At 43.1% G+C, this 10,000-nt stretch overlaps 2 protein-coding genes across 2 annotated transcripts in view; both read right to left on the bottom strand.

Annotated features, from left to right (window-relative positions):
- LOC132978578 (actin-related protein 2/3 complex subunit 5-like) overlaps nucleotides 1-469 on the bottom strand; it is a 6,645-nt gene extending 6,176 nt beyond the window's left edge. Inside the window, exon 1 of the mRNA XM_061043786.1 lies at nucleotides 240-469. Coding sequence (XP_060899769.1) covers nucleotides 240-378 — 139 coding nt within the window. The 5' untranslated portion in view covers nucleotides 379-469. The remainder of the gene's footprint in view (nucleotides 1-239) is intronic.
- Nucleotides 470-2,324: 1,855 nt separating this feature from the next.
- LOC132978576 (uncharacterized) lies at nucleotides 2,325-9,193 on the bottom strand. Its single transcript, XM_061043783.1, has 7 exons — nucleotides 9,016-9,193; nucleotides 5,281-5,425; nucleotides 5,111-5,206; nucleotides 4,526-4,670; nucleotides 4,278-4,423; nucleotides 3,777-3,916; nucleotides 2,325-2,739 (listed from the first exon to the last, which is right to left on the bottom strand). Exons 1-7 carry the CDS (start codon nucleotides 9,113-9,115, stop codon nucleotides 2,591-2,593), a joined length of 921 nt encoding a protein of 306 aa, XP_060899766.1. The 5' UTR covers nucleotides 9,116-9,193; the 3' UTR covers nucleotides 2,325-2,590.
- Between the last annotated feature and the right edge of the window lie 807 nt (nucleotides 9,194-10,000).

Genomic DNA, 10,000 nt, shown 5'->3' with positions numbered 1-10,000 from the left:
CTGAGACCTGACACCCGGAAACGACAGCTTGTTCCGCAAACTGCTCCCTGAGACAGATTAAAGACACCAACCTGCACTGTCTGCTTTGACATTTCATCTGATTGTGATCCACAGAAATCAAACTTAAATCACGTCCTTGTTTCTGAAGTCTGTCTGGTGAGCACTGGCAGTGTTTCTGTCAGTGTTCCGCTGTGAAAACTGTAAATACAGATTATTTGAATGCATTATTGAAGGATATTGTCTGAGCAGAGAGTCCACTTCAGCCTCGTCCGGACCGCTCTGGTTCTCCCCTCCCTCCTCTTCGTCCACAAACTTGTTCTCGTCGTACTCGTCGACGTCCACTTTCCTGAAGCGGGCCGAGTCCGTGTTTTTAGCCATTTTTCACAGGACACAAACTTTACTGTCACGATTTGCGAGGCAGATACTTCCTGCTGCTGCTGCTTCCTCACTTCTAAACTTCCGCTTCTGCTCCCTCTTCTTCTTCTTCTTCTGACCTGAGGGCGCATTACCGCCACCTACCGGATGATTTTTTTATTTTTTTAAATACGTTATAAATCCCTGAGGAAAATTCTGGTTTTACACTGTTATTTTTAGAGACATGCTTCACACACACACACACACACACACACACACACACACACACACACACACACACACACACACACACACACACACAGGACCTGTGGACATTAGTGGAGAGATGCTGCTACACAGAGAGCGCAACATAGCGGTTGAGGATTCCGTGTTTTGCTCAAGGGCATCTCAGCAGCACTCGGTGGCACCTCTCCAGCTACCAGAACAACTTCAGTATTATTCTGGTCTGCTCCTGGACTTGAATTGGCTCCCAACCTAAGTCCCTACAGACTGAGCTACTGCAGAAGAAATGAAATAATAATAATTAAATTAACTTCATTTGTAAAGCGCTTTTCAAAGTACAAAACACTTTACACACAATTAAAAGCCAATTAGCAACAGTTTATAAATAATGTTGCAGAACATCTTATAGCATCTGTGGCTCAGTGGTAGAGTCAGTCGCATCTCCATCGCAAGGTTGAGGGTTAGATTCCCAGCTCCTTTAGTCACGTATCCGATGTGTCCTTGGGCAATACATTCAGTTAAATGACCAGGCCTTCCCCATTGTATCTCTGTTTTATTTGAATATCAGACCCCTCCTTCCCTCCTCTCTACTTTCAAGCAGCACATGCTGGACAGACGTTACTCATCCACAGTGGAGACATCCGGGTGGCTCCTTTTTTCTGCTTCTTCTTACTCTTGATCTTTGTCTACTCCTCAGCTTTCAGGCACATTACTGCCACCATACTGAGGTGGACCTATTACTCCAAAAGGTTCTCTGATCTGGTTATTATTATTATTATTATTATGAAACTTAATAGAAGCAGTGTTTTATTATATTATTATACTTTTATGATCTTTTCCTCTGTTTGTGTCTAAACTACTGAATGTATGTTAACGGGTTATATTTAATTCTATGACGCCAAAGAACATCTGGCAAAGGGACTGCTGATAAAAATAATCCACCTCCGTCTGAGTGTTGATTAATGTACACGGTCCCTCTAACAACTTCTGACTACTCGAAGCTCTTTAACACTGCAGGTCACACTGATGGTAGAGGCTGCTGAGTAAAGAGACCATCAGTATTAACTCATCCATTCATACACATTCACACACTGATGGTAGAGGCTGCTGAGTAAAGAGACCATCAGTATTAACTCATCCATTCATACACATTCACACACTGATGATAGAGGCTGCTGAGTAAAGAGTCCATCAGTATTAACTCATCCATTCATACACATTCACACACTGATGGTAGAGGCTGCTGAGTAAAGAGTCCATCAGTATTAACTCATCCATTCATACACATACACATTCACACACTGATGGTAGAGGCTGCTGAGTAAAGAGACCATCAGTATTAACTCATCCATTCATACACATTCACACACTGATGATAGAGGCTGCTGAGTAAAGAGTCCATCAGTATTAACTCATCCATTCATACACATTCACACACTGATGATAGAGGCTGCTGTGTAGAGACCATCAGTATTAACTCATCTGATATAAACGCATTCAAATGCCTACAGAGCAGCGGGAGCAATTTGGGGTTAAGTGTCTTGCACAGGGACACATCAGACATGTGGCTGCAGGAGCTGGGGATTGAACCCCTGACCTTCAGGTTGAGAGACAATCAACTCTACCATTGACCCACAGCCAAAAACATGTATTGACAGCATTTAGTGTACCATCTCTTTACAGACACAACATTTAAAGAATGAGCCACAACGTTTGGATAAAAAAGATCAAATGTCAAACATTTATTTATACAAAAGTACTTCAAATATAGATTCATTATTGTTTAAGTGGTATTAAGTTGTTGCATTCATACGTTTTTCAAAGCTTTTTTATTAAAAACAGTTTAAGTTCCAAAAAGAGGTGAGAGTAAAGTTTTGAGGTCCTTCTCCAGATAATTAACCCTTCATCGACAGAAACAAACTTTAAATCCACAAAGTAAAAAGCTAAGGTAAGAAAATTGGTTTTAAGGCAGCAGTGACACATGAGGTGATGTTTAGGAGAACATCCTGAATTTGCTGCCGTCGAGGGGCGATATCATGAGCCGTGCAGAGCCGGGGGAGTGGAGAGGCCGCCAGTAGTTTCTCCAGATGACGGTGCACAGTCGGAACAGCAGCAGGACACACGCCAACACCAGCAGGACGACTGACAGCACACAGGACGAGCCCGAGGGGAAACAGAAGGAGACAGTGTGAGCCGGGTGAACTGAAAGAAACTCAGTGTTTCAGAAGTAATATCAGGGTCAGTCCTGAAAGGTCGACCATGATTATTATGAAAAAAGACAGATTTAGAGGAGGGAACATCCTTCAGGCCGATACAGGAGAGATGTGTGTATACATTCTTTTAGATAATACATGTTATATCAGAAATAAAAACTGTAACAGATTACAGATCCCATCTTCTCCTCACGTTCACCTCTCATGTTGTCAGTCTGTGAAACCTATAGAGTAAATTGACTCATTATTAATCTGATACTGGCGTCAGTTAAATCCCTCATTTCAGCCTCTGCCTCAAACCGTTCAGTTCAGACGCTGTCTCTTTAAGAATCCAAGGACTCATGATCCTGTTCTAATGGAGGTAAAGTACGTCTGTTTGCATTATCCTGTCGAATAAAAAACAAACAGCTAAAGACCTGATTCTTTTTGACAGAGAAAGCTAAAGTTTGCATTTTTCCTGCCGTCATGATGATGATGTAAGTTGATGATGTCATGGGATTTGTGGTTTAAAAGGTGGTGCTGCAGTGGAGGCATTTCGTTTGAGCATTAGATTCAGCACTAATATAACCTAGAATACAGAGTTGAACAATATGAAGCACATAAAGATACACAGTCAGAACATCTCACAAACATTTGAAAAGGTCAGGAAGAACAAGGCGCGTTAAGTTCATGACACTCAACACTGTCATTTTTGAATTTATGTTTTTCTTAACTCTCAGCTTTAATGGTTTATGACTTCAAATCATTCAAGCTGAGTCGTACAGATTTTAATGAAACATTAGCACATCAAGAAATAACATCACAATAAGATTAAAAAAAACACTTTGTTATCAGACAACATTTCTAAGCATGAATTCCCCCCTCCCTCCCCCGGACCATTGACCCGTATATGTCAGACCTCAAACATCTCTCAGCCTGTTATTTCAGACGGCTCAGAGTGTGACTTAATGAAGTGGTTAAATTTACCCATGAACACAGAGTTTGGAGTTGGATCGTCTGGGTTAAAATGTTTCAGGATGTTTCCGACCAGAGCCACAATCACCACGGGATAGACGGTCAGGATGTAACGCACCCAGCGGTCCAGTACCCAGTGTTCCAGGATGAACCTGAAGGCATCAGAAGATCAGCAACATGTCAGAAATGAATCAGAGAACAGTGATTGTTTTACATGTGTGTGTTTCTGTAAACATGTTAATCTCTGCTGTAAAAACATGCTTTTTAGAATGGGTGTGTATGTGACTTCCTGTGCTTCTGCAGCCAGCCTCTAGTGGACACTCCAGGAACTGCAGGATTTTACACTTCCTCATTAGCTTCATGTTTAAACACTGGAGGTTGCTGCTTGTTTAAAGTGAACCTGACTCCACCTTGTCATTTGTGTCCACACACCCGGACCATGAAGCTGATTCTGATAGAACTGATAGTATCATGTGGTGAGCGTGTCATTGTGCTGGTCCAATCAGAGCTCACCATGTCACCACCTCTCCAAACAGGATGCACAGAGAGGCGGTGGCGGCCGTGCTCTTGTCCACGCCCCACAGGTGAAGTACCAATGAGAAGTTAATGAGCGAGGCGATGGAGGTCCACGTGGTGTAGAGAGCCAGACCGTTCTGGACCTGAGTACAGAGACGTTCACATGGATGACATCATTAACCCTTTATTAACCAGCTGTTTGCTGAATCAGGAGTAATCTCTCTCTCTCTCTCTCTGAGACCTACCAGTGCTCTGAGGCAGAACAGGTCTTTGCGATGGTACGTCTGTAACCACAGTCCGTAGTAATCGGTGGCAAAGCAACAGAAGAACAGAGCGCAGTAGTTGGAGATGGTGATCAAGATCAACACAACCAGAGCTGCCAGCATCGCCCTGCAACACACACACACACACACACACACACACACACACACACACACACACACACACACACACACACACACACACACACACACACACACACACACACACACACACACACACACACACACACACACACACACACACACACACACACACACACACACACACACACACACAAACAGACACACACACACATATACACAGACACGCGCACATGCGCACACACACACACACACACACACACACACACACACACACACACACACACACACACACACACACACACACGCGCACACACGCACACGCACACACACGCACACACACACACACACACACACACACACACACGGAACCATAATGTGATTATTGTTACAATACGACCATGTTTTTGTTGTTGTTTGTGTGTTTGTGTGAGAGTTCAGAGTAATAAGTAGAAGATGAAGACGTACTCTCTGTCCCACAGCACCAGCCAGATTATGTTCATCACCATGTTGCACAGCCAGCAGAAATAGAAGGCGTAGGGCAGCAGGCTCTGAGCCCAGGATCTATTAACAGAGAGACACAGATCAGGTTCATGTAGCTCAGATATAAGACAGGCTCAGTCTGCACGTTAACTCACCCTCTGAAGACATAGGAAGTCAGGTATAAGACCATCAGGGTGAGCCAGGTGTATATGACCCCCCAGATGGAGAAGGTCCAGCCGGCTGGAGTGATGTTGGTCTCATAGCGAGCTGACACATTTCCTGTAGTGGAGTGGAAGGGACCTGGAAGACAGAGTGGACACAATCACAGTCGTGTTCATCCTAAAGGTGGTCAGAGATCTGTGGAGGTCCAGGGTTTGAGACTTAGGACTTCCTGTCACTGTAAAATGTGCTTTAGACAAACAGAAGTCTTTCCTGGGGCAGGACACCAGGACGCATGTATTAAGCTTTGTGTTTACTGATATGTAAAAACTATTGCTTGGAGAATATTACAGTGGACCCAGCTCTCATTACTGCGGCAGATCTTCTGTGACGCCTGACATATCGAGCCTACAGGAAACGGCATTTTTTAATCTTACAAAATAATGTAAACTCATCAGACCAAAGGTTAGGATACTTTTGGAAGTATCCTAACCTTTGTCAAGCCCCGCCCTCCCTTAGTTACTGTTACTAGGTCAGGCTAAATCAATAGAAAAATTGAAAAATTGTCAGGAGGTTTAAACCCCGCCTCAGCTCTCAACCTGTCGTTAGGTCGACTGAAAGTTAGACTGAGACAGCATTTCCAGGTTTTCTTTCACGATTACAGAAGAAAAAAAGTCATCTCTGTTTTTGAACTGCAAACAGCTGGATCATTTAGACGCCTGGTCGCTGTCATAGAGGTCAACTGATGAATACTGAGGGAAACAGGACGTTAAGATCGAAGAGAAAATAAACAAAGTTTCACCGACGCCTTCTCTCCTAAAAAAGTCTGTCTCACTTGATCCGTCCCCTCAGTCTGTGAAGAGTTTGAAGAAAAACAAACACTGAAAGTGTCCACTTTGAGTTCCTCAGAGTTTGTGAAATAACTGAAGACAGGCTGCTGTGCCGTCTTGCACTTCTTGATTCCAGACGTCTATTGTAGTTTTTATGAGTCAGTCTGAACCTCGGAGTAGTCCTGGTCTCGTTTCTCTAAACATTAATTTGGACTTTTCTAAGATCTTTACCTCGTGGTGAAAAGCGGAACACATTCACCTGTTTGAACAGTAGAAGGGTTGAAATGAATCACGACGCAGACGTGGACGGTTCTGCATCGACAACGTGACAGAACACAGTCGTTTATTGATTGTAGACTTTTCAGCCACAGCTGGAGCGATATAACTGATGTTGACTTTGATTTATAAAGAACTTTCTGAATAATAAAAAGGGAGTTCATGTTTATCTGACAGCTCGTCTTCATTGATCACAATAAAGAAAAGTGAAACCCATCGTGATGCATGGTGATATGGAAGCCGAGCGTTGACAGGGTGACTGTAATGGAAACCTACTGTACTGATGTTGACTGAACAGTCTGAAGCAAAGCCTCTCTTGAAACAGACACACCTACACGACTGTTTAAAAAGTTGGACAGTGTTTGTTAAAGGTCCCATATTCTGCTTTTTCTGGTTTTATATGCTCTTCAGTGTGTTTTCCAAGTGTCCTGTGCATGTTTAGGCACATCTATGTGCAAAAATTCAAAGTCTGCGGAAACGCGTCTTCTCCTACGTCCTCCTGTTAGCTGTAGCATTAGCTGCATGTAACGCTCGGTTCTAGCCCCCCTCGATAAAGATTTGTCAGTGCGCCGTCTTGTCAGTGTGAGATCACTGATCTAAGCCCATTGGCTCGTAGTGGCAAGCCCTGCAGCTCATGTTGAAATTTCAGAGACGCGTGCTGAGCAACTGACCAATAACGACAGAGCGGATCAGCAGACCAATCAGAGCAGACTTGGCCCACGTGGGGTCTAACAGTGGGGGCTCAACAGAGCGTAGCTGATGGACTCAGAGTGTAGAGGGAGCAAGGAGGAGCAGTACATGAAAACAGACACTTTTTTAGAACTTTATCTATTGTGAACGTACAAAAGTAGGTACATAGATTAAATATACAAACCCCAAAAAGGGCAGAATATGGGCTCTTTAATCTCCTACATGTTTAGTTTGGAACCAAAAAATCTTATTCTGCTTTCTTGAAACACTTGAATGTTTGACTCAGAGTGAATCTTTGCCGTGTTGAAACTAAACCCAGATGTTTAGGAAGTATGCAGATATCTTAAACCCAGATGTTTAGGCAGTGTGCAGGTATCACCTCTGCTGACACCTACCTGACAGAAGCAGCTTCAGTCCTATGAAGAAAAAGTAAATCTTCTCTCTGGTGTTCTTATTTTGATGTTTTAAGGTCAAATAGAGGGATGGATATTAACGACAGCCTGTTTCATAACCACTGACTAACTCCTCACATGAGCTTCAAAATGGACTCAAGTGGAAGCAGTAAAAGGAAAAACTCTTAAACACACATACTGTTCCCACCACTCTGAATCCTGTTGGTCTGGCCTAAAACAGTGGTACTAAAAAAGGGAAGTCATGTGACTGTGAGTCATCACTGGAGGCTCAGAAAGGAAAGTTTCTCATCACCCCGGGAGCTATTATGGCTCCATGTTTATGCCACACCCAGAGATGAAGGGCGGTCTCCACGTCTCCTCGTCCTCCTCTTGGAGACACCGCAGACACTCCTATTAAAGTTATTTAAGTCGTTTTCTTTTTCAGTTTGCTGTCAAATCCTGAAAACAAAAACTCTAATACATTCTGTTGACAGATGTCGGCGCTCTGTTAACGGTGTGAGGAGGATTACTCCAACGTCAGAACAAACGTGTTTTCCTTTTTGCTAAATAAATGTAGAGGGGTGAGTCTCTATTCTACGGAGGCCCTGTGAGGACATTCATCCATACATTTCCGTTGTTTTCTCCAGAGCTCCACTTATTTATCTCCATATCCATAATCCATATGGTTTCCCGTGGCAATGAAAGAATTCCTCCAGGTCTCAAGAAAGGGGATGAAATCAGTATCAGATACTTTTTTTTGTTATCCCCAGTGGCGATTCTGGAGTCTGTTTGGGCCCAAGACAGAGATCCACAGGGGGCCCTCCATGTTACAAATAATGCTTCACCAACAAAATAACTCAGCGGACGTCTCTCCCCCATATTTAGGGCTAGACAAGAATCATTCAATCAACTATTATATGAGTGAGAGTTGTCAGATGAGGCCCGCTATGTTAATCCCGGGGGGAGAATTCGGTTGTTACAGTTGTGCTTAAACATGATATAGAAGTAGGAGATATAGAATAAAGAATATAGAATAAAATAGAATACCAAAAATTAACAAATAAAGTCGTCGTCATAGAAAAACCAGCATTGTTGAACTCGAGGACACAAATGAAATTCACTCATTATATCATGATCATCATTAAATTAAATGTATTGTCAGCTTTGGGCTTCCGTACTATTCCTTTCACGCTATTCCTGTTTCTTCTTTAGTTTCCTTATGTAACAAACAAACAAACAAACAATAGATGCCTGCTGATGGTTATACACGTGCATTGTCATGGACAGTCCTCATTGTTTTGTGTAACAGCGACATGAAGCGTCACCCGCAGCACATCATTAACTGGGAGTCTCCCATTAAAGCTGTTTCGTAACCAGTTCAAAACACGGTTGTGTAAGTTGCGAGGGAAACATTCAACGGGACACAAACAACGTTTTTGTTTCTTACCACAGAAACAATCATTTGTTTCTAAACATCTGGGTGTCAAAGGGTGTCACAAAGGTCCCGTTAAAACCCAGTGGGGTGTGAGTGCCGTGAACTCACCTTTTTCCGTTCCAGCCAAAGCGTTCACAACCAACACCGCAACAAACACCAGCGTACACAAGATGATGACGATAATCCGGGGTACACTGTTCTCCCTCATTTCAGCAGATCTAAAGGGTGTCTTCCTGCTCACTAAACTCACTCAGTGTGTGTGTGTGTGTGTGTGTGTGTGTGTGCTGAAGCTCTGGACTGTCTCAGTGAGGGCGGAGACACAAACACAAACACGTTGACCGAGTGATGCGTTCACGTGCTCTACGTTAACGCCCAGAGCCCCACAGACCATCAGTGTGAAAAGAATAGAAATGTTCCTCCTACAATGTGACTGCACATGTTCATGACACAGTAACACAAATAAAGGCAGGAAGCAGAACCACAGCAGCTTTACTGATTTCAGGCAGATCCGACATGCATTTTAGTTTAATGGCGTAATGGGGGGGTGAAGAGAAACTGGGGGGGTCGTGGGATGCCTTGCAAATCATTTAAAATCATATTGCAAAAACACAGAGCCCCTGAAATCACAAAAAGTAAAAAAAAAAAAAATCTTAAGTTATTATCAATAATAATATCATCAACAGTATAACTGTATTGTGCTCACAAGATTTTTTTTTTTTTTTTTTTTTAACTTTTTGGGACTTCAGGGGCTCCGGTCAAAAATATAAACCAAATTTAAGGGAAGACGACCTTATTTAGAAACGTCTTTGAATCCTGTGTTGTCCTGTGAGAATCAGATGTCCCAATCCATTTAGATGAGTCCAGGTCCACCTGAGACAGGTGAGTCCAGGTCCACCTGAGACAGTTGAGTCCAGGTCCACCTGAGACAGGTGAGTCCAAATGAAAAAAACAGACCCCAGTGTGCACCACACCTCTTTCAATACGTTTAACGGTAAATGGACTGCTTTATCTAGTTTCCGACATGATGTCACCCTCCCAACATACAGTATGTCCTGTCATAACCTAGAAGAGTCCCATTACACTGCTTCTATAC

Source organism: Labrus mixtus, chromosome 8 (genome assembly GCF_963584025.1).
Source record: "Labrus mixtus chromosome 8, fLabMix1.1, whole genome shotgun sequence".
Classification (NCBI taxonomy): domain Eukaryota; kingdom Metazoa; phylum Chordata; class Actinopteri; order Labriformes; family Labridae; genus Labrus; species Labrus mixtus.
This window is presented reverse-complemented; position numbering and strand designations above follow the sequence as displayed.

What these genes read in the sequence shown, in the direction of transcription:
- LOC132978576 (XM_061043783.1), bottom strand. Translation starts at nt 9,115, where the DNA reads ATGAGGGAGAACAGTGTACCCCGGATTATCGTCATCATCTTGTGTACG. An exon ending in ACTTCCTATGTCTTCAGAGG is followed by an intron (nt 5,207 to 5,280) that starts GTGAGTTAACGT and finishes CTCTGTTAATAG; the next exon opens with ATCCTGGGCTCAGAGCCTGC. An exon ending in CTGGTGCTGTGGGACAGAGA is followed by an intron (nt 4,671 to 5,110) that starts GTACGTCTTCAT and finishes TGTGTGTTGCAG; the next exon opens with GGCGATGCTGGCAGCTCTGG.